The 19,342-nt window shown below is 45.0% G+C and overlaps 1 protein-coding gene across 2 annotated transcripts in view; it reads left to right on the forward strand.

Annotated features, from left to right (window-relative positions):
• MAP2K5 (mitogen-activated protein kinase kinase 5) overlaps nucleotides 1-19,342 on the forward strand; it is a 120,243-nt gene that overhangs the window by 24,248 nt on the left and 76,653 nt on the right. For both annotated transcript variants that reach the window (XM_066196559.1, XM_066196560.1), the window contains exons 8-9: nucleotides 5,051-5,115; nucleotides 18,171-18,210. In XM_066196559.1, coding sequence (XP_066052656.1) covers nucleotides 5,051-5,115; nucleotides 18,171-18,210 — 105 coding nt within the window. The remainder of the gene's footprint in view (nucleotides 1-5,050; nucleotides 5,116-18,170; nucleotides 18,211-19,342) is intronic.

The following is a 19,342-nucleotide window of genomic DNA, read 5'->3' on the forward strand; positions in this document are numbered from 1 at the left end:
AGGGATGGAGGCCCTGAGCTGCTGCTGCTGCTGCTGCCGTGATTCTGGGGGAGAAAGTTAATTAATTTTCAATAACTGCGTCAACTGCTCACTTAAAACGACCTTTGTGGGGTTTAGGGCAGGGGATGCTGAAATATTTAGCAGGTTCTTGCAAGGAAGCACTCTGTTCTGTTTGGGAATCGTGGGATGGTTTGGGGTTGGAGGGGATTTTGGAGCCCAAATTGAAAATCCTCTTGTTCTGAATTCTCTGCCATGGGTAAGAACACCTTCCCCTATCCCAGGGTGCTCCAAACCCTGTCCTTGGACACTTCCAGGGATGGGGAATCCTGAATTTCCCTGTGCCAGGGGGAAATTCCTTCCTAATCTCTGACCTGACCCTGCCCTCCGTCACCCTCAGGCCGCTCTGCCCCTTTATGTGGTGCTAAATGGACGTTTAGCCTTGATTTTAAAAATCTTTTCCAACCTCAACAATTCCGGGACTCTGTGTTGTAAATCCTTCAAAAATGAGGCAAAGAAATCCAACCAACAGAGCAAAAAAAAACCCCAAAATCGTAGAACACCACCTTGTTCTCCTTTTGCTGCAGCCATTCACCCTCTGGCACCCAAAAATGAAGTTTTAATGTTGGATTTTGGGGTTTTTTCCCCATTTTGAGCTGTATGGGCGGGCTTGCAGTGACATTAAATGTACACATTGAACTGTGTGTATTTATATAAAAGTAATATCTTTAATAATTTATAATTTGATAGATAATTATTTCATTTATAAAAATGAGAAGTGTATCATTTCTATATAAAACACAGAAGTACATAATTTATATAGAAGTATGCAATATATAATGAAATATATGGAAGTACATAATATATATAATATACAGGAGTATGTAATTCGCAATCAATAGGATTTAATAATTATATAAATAACAATCTGATAATTCCATCAATCGTTTTATGTTTCTATTTTAAAAGATTTCAAGAGGCAGCCACAGAACTGCGGTTTAATTTGAATGTTTGCCCCTTTGGCAGCCTGGGAGGGAGGCACCTGTCCACGGGGCTGGGAGCTGCCTATTAGGCTCTATTGACTGAGACATCTGTGTCACTGCAAATAAAAGACTCTTATTGATTTTCTTAACTGCTCTTCACTTCCCCTCGTGCCTTCCCAAGGCTGAAATCTTAATTATCTCAGATGCCTATTCAGTGCTTCACACAATGACCTCTCCAGGCCTCGGTGGCATTTCATGAATCCAGGGGTTGGGGTTTTGGCAGGAAGATAAAGGTTGGGGGTTTTGTGGTGTCCTTCAGCTTCACCTGGAATGTATTTTTTTAGGGGAGGGGGAAAAAAAAAAAATGGGATTTCCTCTGTAAACTGTGAGCCCAGCGCTGCTGAACGGCTGGAGTGCAGCGGGGAAATGGGGATTTTAGGCTGGGTTCAGCATTCTCCAGTTCCTGCCGGGTGATGTTTCAAGGTTTCAGACTTCACGGGTAAATGACTTTCTTCTCTTGGTGGTTTGGAATTCTGGGAGTGGCAGCAGCGGGTGCCTGAAGTTTTAAGTCAAGGTGGTGCTTACTTCAGTATTACTGATTTATTTTCAAGTAAAAATCTCTCTGTGATTGGCTGAATTTGGCTTTTTTTTTTTGTTCTAAACAACAGTAAACAAGCGGTTGGTGTTCCCTGCAAGAGATTCCCAGATTTGTTCCCCTGGGGTTTAGAATTTTCAAACCAAACCTCTTCTTCTGATACTAAAATTGTTTCTTAAACTCACTAAAAAACAAAACCAAAACCAAAACCAACAAAACCAACAAAAAAAAAGGGTTAAGTGCCTCTTCTGATATTAAAAGTGTTACTTAAACCCACTAAAAAGAAAATAAGAATGAAGTTTTATGCTTAAACCCAATAAAGAAAAGAAAATAAGGATTAAGTACCTCTTCTTGTGATCTTAAAATTGTTATTTAAACTCATTAAAAAAAAAAAAAGCATTAGGTACTTCTTATGATATTGGAATTGTTACTCAAGCCCACTAAAAAAAATAGGAATGGAGTTTTATACTTAAACCCAATAAACAAAAGGAAAATAAGGATTAAGTACCTCTTCTTCTGATATTAAAAATGTTACTAAAACCCACTAAGAAGAAAAAAAAAATGGTTTTAATAGTTTTTTAGACAACCTGATGGGAGTTAATTTGCTTTTTGTTGAGAGCAGATGATCTCAGTTATGTTCTGCAAAATTTTGACGGGTTTCTAGAGAAAACTTTAACTTTTGGTTCGTTTTGGGGAGATTAAGTCACACTCACCATTACTTAAGCCTGGCCTTGGGTCATTATTTTTGATTATCTTTTTGGCACTTTCTGCTTTGAAGGCATTCCCTAATGATATTCCCCCAGTAGTTTCCATTTGGCTTTAATAAGGAATTCATATTAATCATTAAAAGAAAGGGGAGGGGGGAGGGGGGGGGGGGAACGACATGATTCTTCAAGATAATCAAATATTGACAGGTTAGAAATAGCTTTCTGCCCGGCTTCATTGATAGAGGTGATGTGATATAAATATTTATTTCTTTTCTGTCACTCAGGGTAAATGCCACCAATTGATTCAGCATTGATAGAGTGTCAACAGTTCATAAGGAACATTTGACTGGCTCCTGTGAGTCCCTGCCCTATAAAGTGGGATTTACTAAATCTCCTCAATTGGCTGCTCCCAGCCCCAATCAGGATTAATTGGGCATTTTGGCTCTTAATAATTCATTAAAAACCCCGCCCTGCTTTCACGCCCAGCCGGGTGGGAACGTGGGGTGCTTTGTTTGCTGCTCCTCGCTTGGATTTTTTTTTTTTGTGGATTCCCAGAATTTTGGGCAGCCAATCCCGAGTTGGGGGGGTTGCAGGTTTTAATATCCTTTTATTTATCTCCTTTTATGATGGAGAATCCAGTTTTCCCAGGGAAATAAATGAATCACCCCCGTGCTTTTTGGCATCTTTATTTGAGCCACTAAATCACGTTTTATCTCCCCATCGGTTGCTGAACCTCCCGGCACCCCGGCATTCCCGGTTTTCCCTGGAATTCTGGTTGCCCTTTGTGCCGGGCACAAACCTCGGAGGGTGGAGCTGCTCCTGTCCCTGTTTTTTAGGGAATGATGGGGAGAAAATATTCCCTTTTCCCAGTGGGCACCAAGCAGGAGGAAAGGGAACGTGCTTGGTGTCTCCAGTTCTGCTCAATTTGTTGTTCATAATTTGAGTCACCTCCCAAAAAATCTCTTTTTTTCCCCCCACCAAGAAGCAAAATTCCAAATTTCTCCGTGGTTTTGAGGGTTCATTGGATTTCTCTCCCAAGTTCCTGGTTCAGGAGAACGTTTTTGGGAATGCAGGAGATATTTGATGTTAACTCCAGGACTGGAGGGTTCAGTTCCTCCAGCTTGGAAGAGCAAAACTCCTTAAAATTACCGAGTCTGCAGCCTGGGGGAAATTATTTTTTCTTTCAGGGATCCACTGTAGATTCTTTACATATTTTTAATCCCATTCATGAGCAACTGTTCCTCACGAGGAACAACTTCCCACCTTTTTGTTTGAATTTTCTGATGGATACAATGAGCAAAGGAGCTTTCAGTAGTGAAATAAATGTTGATTTTCCTCATAAACCTTGGTGCTGGAATGGGCCCTCCTAAGGAATCTGGCCCAGGTTTAATTACAAATAAGTAATAAAATAATCACCTTCTGCTTTGAGTTGTCTCAACTCAGCTTTTCCCATCCCTGTGTAGCAATTCCAGTGAGAAACCACTTTTTTTTTTTTTTTTTTTTTTTGCTCAGGTAGCAAAAGGAAAAAAAAAAAACATCAATTTTGGATTAATCATTTCTGTCCTTGCAACTTCTTTGAAATCAATAAAATATTTCATTTTCTGGTCGTTAGAAATGCTGAGTATTGACTCTTTGGGACGTTGGAGCTTGTTATCATCGCTTGTGTTAATGCACAAAAATGACATCTTTTAAGCAGCCAGGCCAAGCCACGTGAAATATTTAACTTGGTGTCCCATAAAATACAAGTAATTACTGAAAATGAGTTCATGCTTCCTAGGAAAAGAACTTTTCAATGCAGGATTCGCCCAAACGTTTTCTACCTTGAATGATCGAGCAATGGGGGAATCTTTCTGGAAAAGAAAATTGCTTTCAGCCCAGAGTTAGTTCTGCTTAAAATATTTCTTTTAAATAAAGAAATTATTTTTTTCTGTTTACAATATTTTCTTTTAAAATAATTTTATTTGCAACGTGCGTTGCATAAAACGCCTTTAAGTGGGATTTTTAAATTTGTGCGAGGTCAGAACAACTGTGCTTGTCCAGGAGAAGGTGGACCTGTGATTTTATATTTGAGTTGCTTCTTGGGCAACGTGTTAAGCTGTTGTAAAATCCATATTAAAAAAAAAAAAAGCCAAATTCAGGAATTTGCAGCGTGCAGGGGCTTTTTATCAGCTGCTGCTGAAATTTCTGTGTTGTCCCAGCGAGCAAAAAGGTTGAGGCAAAGAATCTGTTGGCGTACTTCAAGGAAATATCACTTTTATTGCAGTTCCAGCCTGTTTTTTTCTTTCAGAGGTGTTCTTTAGATTTTTAAAAAAAGTATAAATGGAGCTGTGCAGCACAGCCCCGCTGACAGAGCTGCCACTCAATTAGGCTGATCCCAGAATAAATCCTCAACTTTTCCAGCTGCCAGGATTGTTCCCGTTCACCTCCAACTTTGGCTCTGCTGCCTTGCTGCTCTGGAGCCCCTTTTTCCTCTCAGCATCAGTGCCCTGACCCTCTTGAGCTATATTATATCATTCCATTTTGACACCTTTTATCAAACTTTAATGAAATGACCCAGGCAAACAAATTGTCATTAAACTTTCCATCACTTTGTCCCTTGGTATCGTCTTTTATAAATTGGACAGCAAATGTTGTATTGATCTTCTCGTTCTTGCAGCTGAACTTGAAATGACCCAGACTGCTTGTTGTTTATGGCCTGGAGTTGCTTTTCCTTGACATTTCCATCCCCAGGATGACATCTCTTTTGTTTTTCTTTCTTTCTTGTGGAGATGAATGAACAAGACATTCGATACCGAGACATCCTCGGCCACGGCAACGGAGGCACCGTCTACAAGTGAGTGTGTGTGTGGGGGGGAATTTCACTGGAAATCTGTCCCAAAAAATTCAAATTTCGCAGCGTTTTTGGCGCTGGGGTATAGGTGGGCCCTTGCTGCTCTGCAAGAAAAAGAAAAATAATGTAAACTTTTAAACGGTTCAGGGGTATTTTATTGTGGTTTTAAGGCAGCTTTGGAGCTTTTCTGGGTGTAACAAGTTGAGGGTTTTCCCAGGTGGGCTTTGGGATGTCCTGGAGCATCATGGGCTGGCCTCCAGGATTTGGAATTTCCTGCTGCCTCACCTGGGATGTGGTGGCACCAGTGCCGTGCCCTTCTCTGCCCCTTCACAATCCCTCACCCCCTTTTGCTGCCTCTCCCTCCCTCCCAGCCTCATAAACTCCCCCAAATTTTGGCACTGAAGCTCCTACCCTGCAGCCAGGATTAATTTTCATGTTGTAAAAATTAAAACAGCGCAGATGAGACTTTCCTCCTTCTTATGCGTCGTGCAAAGTTTAACCCACGGAATGTAATATCTGGGACTTAATAGTCTGCAGTGGGGTATGAAAAATATTCCAGTGGGAATTAAGAAATCCATACTTTGGCAGAAAGCCCTGAGGGAGTAATAAAGGTTTCCTCCAGAGAGCTATTTACCATATACAGTAACCCAGCATCCCATTAGGGTTTTGTTTATACCTTAGACATTTTCACTTTGATATTAACATTTCATTTATTTTTTTTTTCCCCCTCCCTAAAATGTTTTTAAAGCCACGGTGCATTTAGTTTAGTTTCTAATTGGCTGCCAGCATTGCTAAACAGCTCCTGCTGGCAGAAGGTTTGGTGGGAATGGACTTCCGGAGCCTCCAAGGAGGAAATGCAAGTCTTGGGATGGACTCTTAAAACCAGGTTGGCCTCAGGGATGGAAGGTGGTTCAGAAATCTCGTGGATATTTTCTGGGAGAAGGGTATTCCTAGAACTCGAGGGAATGGTGTTGTTTTCTGATTTTACTGCAGGTGTGAGAGAGAATGTTGAGCTTTAGAGCTCAGGCGGGGAGTTGTTGGTGTCGGGTGAAGAGGAAGAGAGGGTTCCCCAGGGAATTGGGATAAACGGGGGTGTCAAGCTGGATGTGCCCTGTTGGGCACCATCCTGTGTTGCTGAAGGTGTGGAGCTGGGATCCCCTGCCTGGAGTGGGGCCTGTGAGAGGGAAAACCTGACCTGGAAAGGAGGAGCCCCCTCCTGTGTCAGGGAAGTGTTTACGGTTTTATCCCGTTCTTATCTAAAGTCAGCAGCTGCAGTGACATCGGAGTTCTCCGGTACAGGAGTCACTGCAGCCTTGTCCAGGGAATGGGCACTGGGTTTATGGATATTTTACACGTTTTCATGGAATCCTCAAATGGTTTGGGCTGGGAGGGAATTTAGTTGGTCCCATTCCACCCCTTCCATGGGCAGGGACACCTTCTACTGTCCCAGGCTGCTCCAGGCCTTGTCCAACCTGGCCTTGGACATTCCAGGGATCCAGGGAAAGCCACAGCTTCTCTGGGAATTCCAGCCCAGCCCATCCCCACCTTCCCAGGGAACAATTCCTTCCCAATATCCCATCTAAGTCTCCTCTTTTCCCCTCTGAAGCCATTCCCTGTGTCCTGGCCCTCCATCCCTTGTCCCCAGTCCCTCTCCAGCTCTCCTGGAGCCCCTTTAGGCCCTGAGCTCTCCCTGGATCCTTCCCTTCTCCAGGTGAACATTCCCAGCTCTCCCAGGCCGGCTCCAGAGCAGACAGGCTCCATCCCTGTGCCACAACCTCTAACCTTGGAGCAACCCCCTCCCTCTTCCCAAAGAGTTCCCAGTTCTCCCTCTCCACTCCCCAGCAGAGGACATCAGGAATTCCAGCTGGAATCCTGGCAGGTGTCTGCAGTGGCCCAGCCACAGAGAGCAGCCCAAAGCTATTTTATTCCAGTAAATCAATGGGCATTTGTCAGGTGAAATGAATTGCAGAGGTTGGGCTGTTTCCCTCTCCGGCGTGTGGGGCCCTTGGCTCGGGGAGGAGAGGCCGTGGGGGGATCGATGTGCAGCTGAGCAACCAGCCTGTCTGCACCCTCCTTTTTATCTTCTTGTTACCCTTATCTTGTGGGGGGTTTTTTTATTAATTTTAATTCCCCCTCTCTCCCCAGCCTCTTTATCCTAGCTGATGCCCCTTTTATCCTAAGCCGTATCCATTATGGCAGTGAAACATTCTCCACGTGACAGCACGTCGCAGGTCGCTGAGCAAAAAAAGAATTTTCCAGCCTCTTTTTTTTGTTGTTGCTTTTGTTTTTGTTTTTGTTTTTGTTTTTGTTTTTTTCCATGGGAATGAAGCACTCTTGGAATCGTTTATTGAGATTGAAGTATTGATCACTCCTCCTGTCCCCCCCCCCTCCCTTTCCCCTGGCTGGAGGTGGGCTTGTTCTCTTCGGAAGACTATGTTTAGTTAGAGAATGGATTTCATTTATTTGGGTTCTTTACAGCTGCAAAGTGGGTTTATGGCTTGGAGAAGAGGTGTCTTAGCTTTATTTTTATGACAGTATAATTATACTTTAGAAATACACTTGATTACTGTGTGGAGCAAAATTGTTCCACTATATTGGCTCGGCCAATATTGCTATACAAACAACTTTTCAGTCAATTGAGCCTGGTAAAAAAATCAATACTTTATAGCAATATTTCTAGGGAGAACTTGCTGAATCTAAATGTTTTTTGGTTGTTTTTTTTTTTTTTTTTTTTCCCCTGTTCTAAAAAGAAGGGATTTTATAGTTCTTTGACATCTTATTCTGCCCCTACCTTTTGATCCTCTGTTTGCTTAATTAAGGAACGATAAAAATTCTCCTGTTAGATACGGCAAAACCAGTTAATTAGCTTTGCTTTTTGGTTGCTTGCATGTTCAAAAATATGTGAGAAAATATAAAACAAGCCCAAAGCGTGTGTTGAACGTTCCAGCAGAAAGCAGGAATTCTTCCAGTGCTGCTCAGCGAGCAGAGTGGGCCCTGTTTTGGGTCAAGATTGTCAAGAAAAGGATAAAATCTGCAGTAACAAAGCACCTGAGCGTGCTCCTCTGCCGTTTGCCAGGTGCTCTAGGTGGCTTGTGTCATTTACTCTGATTTCCACTCTCCGTGGAGTATTTAGGTCCAATTTTATGCATTTTTTTAAACTCAGCTGCCCGGGTGTTTTATGCTGGTGGAGTGGAGAATGCGCAATATAAGCTCTTCCCAAACATCTCTGTGGGGAAGATTTGCTTAAATTGCTTTTTTTTTTGGGAACAAATCCTTCACTGGTCAGTCCAGAAGACATTTAAAGGGTCTGCTTTGTGCCGCATCTTCGGGCTCCATCCGTGGCTGCAGAGACTTCTCTGAGGAGATCTTTCCTTAGGTGAAGGATTTCCTTTGGAATGTCTGGATGTGCTTTGCCAGGAGCGGCTTCATCAAATTAGTTACGCCTCAAGTCATTCATTTTTGTACATTTTGAACCTAAATGTTACAAAGAAGAAGTGTTTGTCTGGCAAATAATCGCTTTGTCTCACATGATGTGTGTAAAGCTTCACTATTTCCTTTTGACAGAAGCAAAGTGAAGGGTTTATCCTTATTTTATTCTTGGTTCGTGTTTTTTAGGTTTTGTTTTTCAAGGAGAAGTGAGATGTCCTACACTCTGTTTGGGGCATGGCGCAGCCTCCTGGGATTTATTTTACAGTGAGGCTTTTATAACTCTGTGGGTTCTGTTGGGAGTCTCCAGCAGCAGGAGCTTAAAGGAAAAATAACCATCAAGCCCCAATGATGCCCTAATTAATTCGGGAGTTACCAGGATCTGGGAAGGGAGAGGGAAGGAATGGGAACATCAGTTCCCCATTCTGTGAAATGTGAAAGCAGAAGGCTTCACTTGGAAGTTGAGTAATTGGGAGAGAAGTGGCTGTGGATGATGTCCCAGCCCCGAAGGATTGGATAGCCTGGAAAACGGGGAAATGAGGGAGCTTAATTTGCCTGAGCAATTTCCTGCGGCAATTCTGCGGTTGGGTTGAACGTTCCAGCATCTGCCCTTCCCTTCATTCCCTCTCTCAGCCAGACCTTGGGGTGCCCCGTTAGCACATTCCATGGGAAGTGTGGGGGGCAGCTGGGATCTGCCCTGGGGCAGAGCTGAGGGTCCTCTGGCCCTGCTGGGGCGGCGGGACTGGAGGAGTTTTGTGGGAAGGGAGGTGGAGGGGAGGCAGCTCCACGTGCTGGGATGGGGTCACTGGGGTTTGGTGTTGCCTTGAGGAGCTTTGGGCTGAGCAAGGCTGGATTCTCCTGGTTTGTCCCAGTGCTTCTGGTGCAGGGCAGGGGAGCTGCCAGGAAGGAGCTCTGGAGTGGCAGTTTGTTCTCAGAGCACCTCGGGTGTTGTGGGAGTGCAGCCCAAGTCTTGGCAGAGCTGCTCCTCTCCTCTGGTCATTTCTTGCTGGTTTTCCATGTGGATATCACGGAATCCTGGATTGGTTTGGGTTGGAAGGGACCATAAAGCTCCTCCCGTTCCATCTCCTGCCATGATCAGGGACATCTTCCACTATCCCAGGCTGCTCCAAACCCCACCCAGCCTGGCCTTGGGCACTGCCAGGGATCCAGGGGCAGCCACAGCTTCTCCGGGAATCCCATCCCAGCCCCTCCCCACCCTCCCAGCCAGGAATTCCTTCCCAAAATCCATCTAAATCTCCTCTTTTCCACTCTGAAGCCACTCTCTGTGCCCTGTCCCTCCATCCCTTGTCCCCAGTCCCTCCCCAGCTCTCCTGGAGCCCCTTTATGCCCTGGAAGGTTCTCCAAGGTCTCCCTGCATCCTTCTCTCCTCCAGCACATGCGTAACACAAGAACTAGCGTTTGCCTCTTTTTGAAATGCTTTAATTCACAGATTACTTTGACCCTTTGGCGGAGGGTAGATGGAGACAGAGATGAAATCACTTCCCCAAGGCAGCTCAGCAGTGACAGAAGCAGGAATGGAGCTGCAGATTCCCAGGGAAGGTTCTCCCAACCTTTTCTCCACATGCTTGGAGATACTTGTCCCAGCCTGGAGCTCAGGGAAGGGTCACAGGCACGTTCAGTGACTCGTTTGACATTCAGACACGTCTTTGACCCTTTGAAGTCTTAAAATTGCAGCTCCCTTAATTCCTGTGGAGGCTTTTCCCTTCGTTGCCTTTCCTGTGCGTTCGTTTTCCGCTTCTCTTGTTTGGTGTTATTTTTAGTCCCCCTGAAAGCCTTGGAACAGCAATAGCTGGCTGAGGGAGGGATGCCCCGCCGGATTTTACCTGTTTTATCTAATTTTACCTCTCTAATTCCGGCGTGGTTTAAACAAGACTGACCAGTGCTCGCTGGTCACTCACTGCCCGTGACCCTGTAAAATCTGTTATGCACAAAAGTGCATGAAATGAAGATAAAGCACCTCCTTGGAGCCTGACAAAACCCTTCCCTCTGCAGAATGGGAGCTGCAGTGAAAGTAAATAAATGAATGGACAGCAATCACAGCCTAGTTGATGAAACTGTTCAATTAAAGCACAGGCATTTACATGGTGTAATTTCCCTAAATTGCCAATGAGCCCCTTTAGACACAACCAGTGTTCAAATTGATTTCGGCATTGATTTTGGCTGAAGCTGATAAATTTCTGCTTGTTAGTTAAAGTAATTTTGCAGAAGACTTTGTAGTGCAGTATTGAAGTGTTCATTTAGCTGATGGTTAAAAGAGGAGTTATTTACAGAGGGTTCTACTGTTGGGCTGAGATGGGACAATTCCCCCGGTCATCTTTTTACTTTTAATTTTTAAGCTTCAGTATCCAATCAATACGTTGCTGAAACTGATTAAAATGTATCCAGCCAGCTGCCTGTGGCTGTTTAATTAGAAACCGGATGATTCTTAAATTAAAGTTGTTTTGTTGGTGTTGGATGTCCATCGCTGGGAAGATGAAGCCAGCAGAAAGTGGGAGTTGGTGCTTGTTAGCAGTGGGTGAGCTGGGGGTGAGAGCCCAGGGCCTGCCCACCCTCACGGGCGGGAATTCCTCCCCAAAACCCCATCCAGCCCTGCCCTCAACCACTGGGAAGCCATTCCCTGTGTCCTGTCCCTCCAGCCCTTCTCCCCAGCCCCTCTCCAGCTCTCCTGGAGCCCCTTGAGGCTCTGGGAAGGTCTCTGAGCTCTCTCTGGATCTTTCTCTTCTCCAGGCTGACCGAGCCTTCATGTTGGCCTCTAAATTCCTGCCACCAAAGAAGGTGATGTCGTTTTTTTTGGCTCACGCTCTGTCGCTTCATGTTTTTCTTTCCTAAAATTGTGGTGGATTCGCTCCGGGCTTTGTGCCACGTGGGATAACAGTGTGTCAGACAGAGCTCACAGCTGCTCTGCTGCCCTTTGTCCTTGCAGCAGTTTAAATCCAGCAGGTGAATTCATTCCGTGAGCTGCTCTGGGTGCTCTCCTGTGGCACTGGGTGACCTGGTGTGGGTGCTGGTGGCACCACTCTCTGCTGGAGCAGGGACTGACCTGCACTGGGATGGGCACTGATGCTTTGGGAAGGCTGAGCTGGAACAGAGACTGGACAGAGCTGGAGAATAAAGTAGGGATTTATTGAAAGGCCTTTAGAGATACACCTTGGGCAGGACAAGAGCCTGGCCAGGGCTACACCCAGGGTGGACCCAAAATGGACCCAAAATGGACACAAAATGGTCACAAAATGGACACAAAATGGTCACAACATGGTCACAAAATGGCCGAGCGGTCACGAGGTCTCACACTTCAAAGTTTTGCATGTTGGGGTTTAGTTGTCTAATTACATCTTCAGATTATGAGATCCCATCCTTGTTCCTCTCTTCAGCCCACCCTTGTTTGTGCTTTTGGGCCTGGAAGTTGTCCTTGGTGTGCAGCAGGAGAAGGATTTGTTTTGTGTCCCTGCTCTGTGCAGAGCTGAGTGTCGCCGACTGTGAGCTCAGAGCTGCACCTCTGGGCAGCACAGCATCTGGAAAACATGAAAGGTCAGACTGAAGGCATCAGTAGAAATCCCATTCCAGAGGGAGTGCTTGGCTGCAGGAGGGGAGGAAGGCTCCTTGCAGTGGTAACAGCTGGGAAGAGGAGCGGGTTACAGCACACACACAGGTGAGGGATCCTCGCTCCCTGTGCTCGGATCCCAGCACCGAGCTGGGTGAAGTGAAGCATCACTGCTCAGCATCTCCTTCATCCCGCCTCTGCTGCCAACTGTGCTCTTTTTGCCCAAGTTTGAACGTTCAAGCACCACTGTTTGCTGTTTGTTTGCCACTTCCCCAGCAAATCATTTTGCAGTCAGCGCTCAAGCATCTGCGGTGGCGTTTCAGGGAGGGGAGGTTGTGCTGTGAACCAGCGCGGCCCCATAAAAAGCTCCTTTTTCCAACTGCTCTGCACTTTGGCTTCCCTGATTTAACAGCCACAGAGTCAGGCTAATGTGCTCGCTATTGCAGGAGGCAGCAACTGGCAAAGTGGCGATTTCCTAGAAACAATTGGAATTTCTTTCTTTCGATGGCCGTGGCAGTACGTGACACTCCCGTCGTCGCTCTGACCAGCAGCACGACAGGCAGGGGCAGCACCAGGCAAAGAAAAAAAGAGGGGAAAAAAGGGGGAAAAAATGAGCAAACGTTGGGTGATTTGCTGTGTGGAGTTGGCAGCTGGTGGCTGGCACGGTGTCCTGCAGGGCTGAGTTCTTTGCCTGACTCTGACACAGCTTTTTGCTCTTGGTTATGTCTCATAAACGTCCGGTTCGGCTCGTTGTGTGCCCTCACGTCTGAAGGTGCTGCTTTGCTGCAAGCGCAGCTTTTCCTGGCTGCTTTTGAGCTCAAATGAGAAGCTTCCAGCTTTTATTTTCTTTTTATTTATTTTATTTTGGAAATCTTCTGCCGTGGCCCCAGAGACCTTTGGCGTGTGGGTGAGCGGGTGTGGAGAGCTTTCCTCCACAGCTCCTCAGTGTTGTGAGTAAACTCTGGGGAGACGGGACAACATTTTCCATCTTTTTTGAGGGAAATGATGTCTCGCTGGTTTTAACCAACGTGGGTGATGGATCCATCCCGAGGCGTGAAGGAAACGAGTTGGAGAAAGGAACAAAAACCTTCATTTCTCGTTTTACTCTGTGGCTGCCGCCTTGGGAAGTTCAGGTGGACATCGGGAGAAAGCTCTTGCCAAGTGCTGTTCAGGCAGGAATCTCCACCCTGGGGAGGAATTTCTCCCCAAGATCCCATCCAAGCCTGCCCTGTAGCAGTGGGAAGCCACTCCCCAGCTGTGTGCTGTCCCTCCATCCCTTGTGGCACTGAGGTTTCCCTGGGCTGGAGGGGAGCCTTGCATCCCTGGATGCCGCAGCCCCATCACTGCCGGCTCCCTCTGGCGCTTCATCATTTTGTCATATTTGCTGATGTTGGTGATATTTCTGACGGGCTCATTGGCACAGCAGACAGGTCATGGCTTTCCCTTGAATCCTTCAGGCTTGCCAAGGAGTAGCTTATTGATTAGAAATTGTTTCCGTGGTTATTGGGGGGGGGGGAAAAAAAAAAAAGGGATTTATCCTGGTGGCCGGAGGAGGCAGATCCTGGGCTGCTCCAGGCTCCTGCAGTGCCATTCTTATCGTGACAAACTAAATTTGGTGGAGATCACATTTCTTTGGAGATTTAACATAGCACTAAACTCATTTCCTAGCGTTTCCACTTGCTGTGTTTGATGGGAGAAGCTGCTGGAGAAAAGCTCAGGGATCTTTGCAAACTCAGCCCCTTGCTCGTGATGTGACCATCGCGGTGTCACTCACACGTGGGCAGAGGGGTTGCAATTAAAAAATTAGGGGGAAAAAAAAAATTGAAAATTGGTGTTTCCTTTGAGGTTTCCTGCAGGTTACAACCTGTGGTTGGTTCTTTGCTTGCCCTGGAAGGAATTATCTCACAGCCACAGCATCCTGCAGCTCCCACTGGGATTTAGGGAGAATTCCTCAGGGGGAGAGAGACAATTGTTGCTTTGAGCAAACTGAAGGAGAGAGAAGTGTTTTGTTCGCCATCTAAGCTCTTTATTAAGACTTTATGAGCTCTTTGTTAAGAATCTGCTGCATTTTCACTCAAGTTGGGTTTGTTTCGAGTAGAAATTCATCATTTTCAGTGTATGAAGTTTTTAGCTCGAAATATTAGGATGGGCAGTGGTTTCTTCCGTGAAGAGCCCAAAGCCCTGACATTCCTCCTTGGTTTTCTTTCCCTCAGGAAGAACCAATCAGGTCATGTGGATTTCTTTTCAAAAATCCCCCTTTTTTTTTTCCTTAAAACACAAACCAGCTGCTTCTGATGCTCTCAGTTTTTAATTTGCTTTCCTGTAGAAATTCCTGTCTGGGGGGGGAGGGGGGGAGGAGAAGAGATGCTGAGGAGCTGGCACGTCCCCCAAAGCCCTATTCCAGTTTTCCCTGATATTGATTTTGATTTTCTGGCACACAAGGGATGCTCTCTCCACAGTCCATCACGAGGCTTTTCTGCCTTAGCTGGAGGGCTTTGCTCAAGCACCGTGCTTGCTCCCGCGCCACCTCTCTCATTTATTCCCCAAAATAACCCAGATTTTGGCCACAGCACCCCGGAGGGACGCTCAGAGTGGAGGAGACAAAGTTCTGCTGAAGGTTGGCTCCTGTGGGGGCTCTTCAGGGCTGTCAGTCTCTGAGGGATGTGGTTTATTGCCAAGGGTGATGAAAGATCTGCCAGTCTTGCCTAGGAGCTGTTGGTTGTGGTGGATGCAGGGGCTTGGAGCGGTGGATTCCGGTGGGATTGTGGAGGGAGAGAAGGAAATTTCTGTTCCCCAGTGGGAATTTTCCAGGCTGGCATTGCTGGAGTCTCTGGCCTTTCCATGGTGACGGTGTCAAACCAAGCTCTGTGCCACCAGAACTTCCCACCAGGAGATGATCCCTGGGGTGTCCAAGGCCAGGCTGGAGCACCCTGGGACAATGGGAGCTGTCCCTGCTCATGGAAGGGGTGGAATGGGATGGGATTTGAGGTCCCTTCCCACCCAATTCCAGGATTCTGTGCCAGGAGGGGCGAGGGAGATCCCCCAAAACCCGGCCCGTCCCCTGGGCACTGCTCAAAGCCATCCCTGGCTTTGTGGAGTTGGGTTCAGCTGGTTTTGAGGAATTCTCCTGCCATCCTGGAAGGTTTTAGGTGCATTCCCTGAAATGTGCCAACTGGTTGAGGAAACCTTTGGGATTTTGCTGCTTTTCTCTGCCTGGTTCTGCCATGATGGGTTTGGCTGCTTCACTTCTGGAGGTGCCACCAAAATGTGGGAGATGACCCCGGAGATGAGACTTGGAGTGGGAATATTGGTTTAATCCCCTCACAGACACCCATGGATTGACTAAAACTCTGCTTTTCCTCGTGCTGTGCTCGTTACCCCGCGGGATTTTTGTAGTTCATCCCTCAGAACCTGCATAAAGGGATTAAAATCAGGGTTTTGCGGTGCCGCCCACGACTGAAACGACCAGTTTCACCTTCCAGTCCCACAGAACATCCAAGGGACAACCCTTTGTCCCTCCACACTCCTGGAAGGGGTAATTACTGCAGCAACTCCGGCCTAATTTGAAGCGTTGGCCGTTAATTAAAACACTGCAGAGGTGTAGGGTTGTCTTTTGGTGTAACCAAAGCTCCCGTTCCAGCTCCATTAATCACTTTACAGTTATTGTGCTCAGGGAAGGGCAGGACAACTGAGCCGCTGCATCAGCCCGGAGTAAACAAATTCCTGCCCTCCTGGCATCCCAAAGGCCACGGCCCAGGGCTCCCCGCTCCTCTGTGATCCAATTCCCGGCGATAATTAAATGTTAAATTGGTGCTGTCAGTGCCTCTGTAAACCAAACCAGGGATCTGCCCTCTGCTGGAACCCGAGCCCAAACTTCCACGGATGACTTGGCGTGCGTCATAATTAAATCATCAAGCCTCGCCTTTTAATTCGCTGGGAAACGGGAGATCCGGGCCATGGAAAAAGGATCAGCTTTCCTGAGCAGCTAATTAACCTGCCCACTGTGGTCCTTATTAACCAACAGACGTGGGGCATCTTTTCCCAACTCTTCATCCCTTATTTTCCTGCTCATCTTAAACCCAGGATGTTTTCCCACTGTTGGTTCATCCCCGGAGCTCGTGGATTCATGGATTCAACTCCTGTTCTATCAAAACTCCCGTGGATAATCTCATTTTCTACACTGATTTTTTTCCCCTCTGCCTTGTTCAACTCTGGTTTCTCCCCCCTAAAATCTGGTTGCATAAATGTTCATCCAGGAGTTATGAAATGCAGGTGAAATTTTTGGGGATTTCCAAGCTTTCATGGGAAATCAGGGGAAAAAAGGATCAGCTTTCCTGACGAGCTAATTAACCTGTCCGCTGTGGTCCTTATTAACCAACAGACGTGGAGCGTCTTTTCCCAACTCTTCGCCCCTTATTCCTGCTCATCTTGAGCCCTTTTCCCAGTGTTGGTTCATCCCCAGAGCTCGTGGATTCATGGATTCAGCTCTGTCAGAGTTCCCGTGGAGAATCTCATTTTCTACACTCATTTTTTCCCCCCTCTGCCTTATTTTTCCCCTAAAATTTTGTGCTATTCCGTTACATAAATGTTCATCTAGGGGTTGTTAAATGAAGGTGAAGTTCTTAGGAATTTTCAAGCCTTTTTGAGAAATGAGGGGAAAAAAGGATCAGCTTTCCTGAGCAGCTAATTAACCTGTCCACTGTGGTCCTTATTAACCAACAGACGTGGGGCATCTTTTCCCAACTCTTCATCCCTTATTTTCCTGCTCATCTTAAACCCAGGATGTTTTCCCACTGTTAGTTCATCCCCGGAGCTCGTGGATTCATGGATTCAACTCCTGTTCTATCCAAAGTCCCGTGGATAATCTCATTTTCTACACTGATTTTTTTTTCCCCTCTGCCTTGTTCAACTCTGAGTTTTTCCCCTCTAAAATCTGGTGCCACTCTGTTGCGTAAACCCTCATCCAAGAATTTTTAAATGCAGGTGAAGTTTTTTGGAATTTCCAAGCCTTCATGAGAAATTCCGGGAGCGCTCAGGGTTATAAATAAGATCAAACAACATTTTTTGCCCTGTCGGTGGGTGATTTTACATGCAAAAAAAAACCAAAACCCAAACGAACACCCAACTATTAAAGCTTTTCTTCTTCAGTAATAATTGCTGGAGGTACAGAGAGGTAAAATATTAGAATTCTTTAAAGTTAGTGCCACATCTCTGGCAGTGCTGCCATAAATCAGGGTGAGACAGTAAAACCAGTGAAGGGGAAAACCTTTAATGGTTTTGTTTTTATGCAAAAAAAAATTGGATTTTGTGCAGAGGTTTTTTTTTTTTTTTTCATCTCCCCCTTTATTTCCTCACGTGTTCATGCTTAGAAATATTCGAGTTGTTGTTAAAAATACAATTATGGGTGTTTCTCCTCAGAAATTAAAATAAATTGCTGGTGAAACACTCTGGAGAATTATTTTGGGTGCGTGTGAACGTCAGCAATAATTCTTTCTATCTTTCTAGGCCCCCTCTAATGTAAAATAAATGCAGAAATTGAATTTTGCCGCTGTTTTCTGTGGGTCCTGAAGTTCTGAGAAGGAATTTGCCCTAATCTGTTTTAATTCAATTTAATTGGTGCCTCGGAAACTACCCACAGGACTGGCAGATTGGTGAGATAATCCTGATTTCCCATGAAAATTCGGAATAATGCCGATAATCTTAATTCATTCCACTGAAAGAAAGTGGGAAAACGGATAAATTCAAGGTTGGACTTAATTCTGGAGGTCTTTTCCCACCGAAATGATCCTGTTCAATTCCCATTTCTAGTTTATTTTTTATTTTTATAAGCCTTCAATGTGTCTGTTTTATATCAAAAATAAAGACACAAACCCAGGTAAATCAAAAATGCATTTTTGATCCCTTGTTTTTCCTCAGTTTTCCTTTGGAAATGCTGGATAACATTGGCTTTAATTAAAATCTAGGAGGTAAAAATTCATTTTCCTGTGAAATGAGTGTATTGCTCTTGCACATCCTCACAGAGGGAATTTGATATCATCTCAAACTATCCAATTTTTTTTTCCTCACCCAGGGCTTTCCATGTCCGTAGTGGGAAAATCCTGGCAGTGAAGGTAAGAAATTCCAGATGTTTTAATTTTTTTTTCCCCCAGTTTTTCCTGCCTTTGCTTCCCTTCCCTTCCCTCTGACCTTTGGCTCTCAATTTGATTTATTGCATTAATGTATTCATTTGCAGGAAAATTATTTATTTATTCATGTATTTATTTACAGGAAAACCCCAGCCTGTTAATTTCGTCATTCCCAATGAGCTCAGATTCCCAAAATTCAGGATTTTCCCACAGGGAATTGCCTGAAAATCCCAAATTTTGATATTTCCATGGACGTTTCCAAGGGCAGTTGGGCTCCTTGTTTGGAGCTTGTAGAATTTTGTGGTCAGAAAAATCCCAATTTTCTCTGAAATTCACTTAAAACTGGGATAAAATAACACCAACAGCGTGGCAGCTCTTGGATGCAATTTGTTGATTAAATTAGGCTTGTTAATGAAATTATTAATAGTTCCTCTGCACAAAAAAATAAACCCAAAAAAGGGATTTATTTCAATGTATCAGGTTTTTCTGCATTTGACCATTTTGTCAGTGGAGAGTTGGAAAAACAAATTGGTGCATTCATGCAATCCCAATTAATTGGTGATCTAGAAAAAGGTAAAATTTAAAATAAAATTTGGAATAACTGCTTAAAAATCTGGGGAAATAAATGGATTTTTGTGGGTTTTTTTCCCCATCTCATCCTTGAATTCTGGGATAATTGAGATCAGCTGAAAGAATGGGAGAGGAGGAATGGTGGGAGCTGAGTGCTTAAGGCAGGATTGGAGTGAAATGAAATCTTAAAATAAAAAATGACGCAAGGTTTCAATGAAATCATTTAAAAATACAAGGCTGTAAAAGATTTCGAGGAAATATTTCTATTTATTGAGTGAAATTTGTGTGGTTTGACTTCAGGTTTGGGCTCAGGTTGGGGCTCCAGCTGTGTAGAATTAATTAAAAGGAATTTTTTGCCCAAGTTTGGGCTTTTCCTGGGGATCACAGAAATCCTTTCATCCCAGCAGAAAAAAAAAAGAAAAAAAAAATTGCTTTTGATTTTCTTGTGGATTGCAGGGAAGGAAATTTGAAACAGATTTGAAACCTGTGGAAAGCAGAGAAATAACATCCTGATAACTCCTGATTATAGAAACTTGAAAAAGTTTGG

The sequence above is a fragment of the Chamaea fasciata genome, unplaced genomic scaffold, assembly GCF_029207755.1.
Source record: "Chamaea fasciata isolate MVZ Bird 193981 ecotype frontalis unplaced genomic scaffold, bChaFas1.0.hap1 SCAF_14, whole genome shotgun sequence".
NCBI classification, from domain to species: Eukaryota; Metazoa; Chordata; class Aves; order Passeriformes; family Sylviidae; genus Chamaea; species Chamaea fasciata.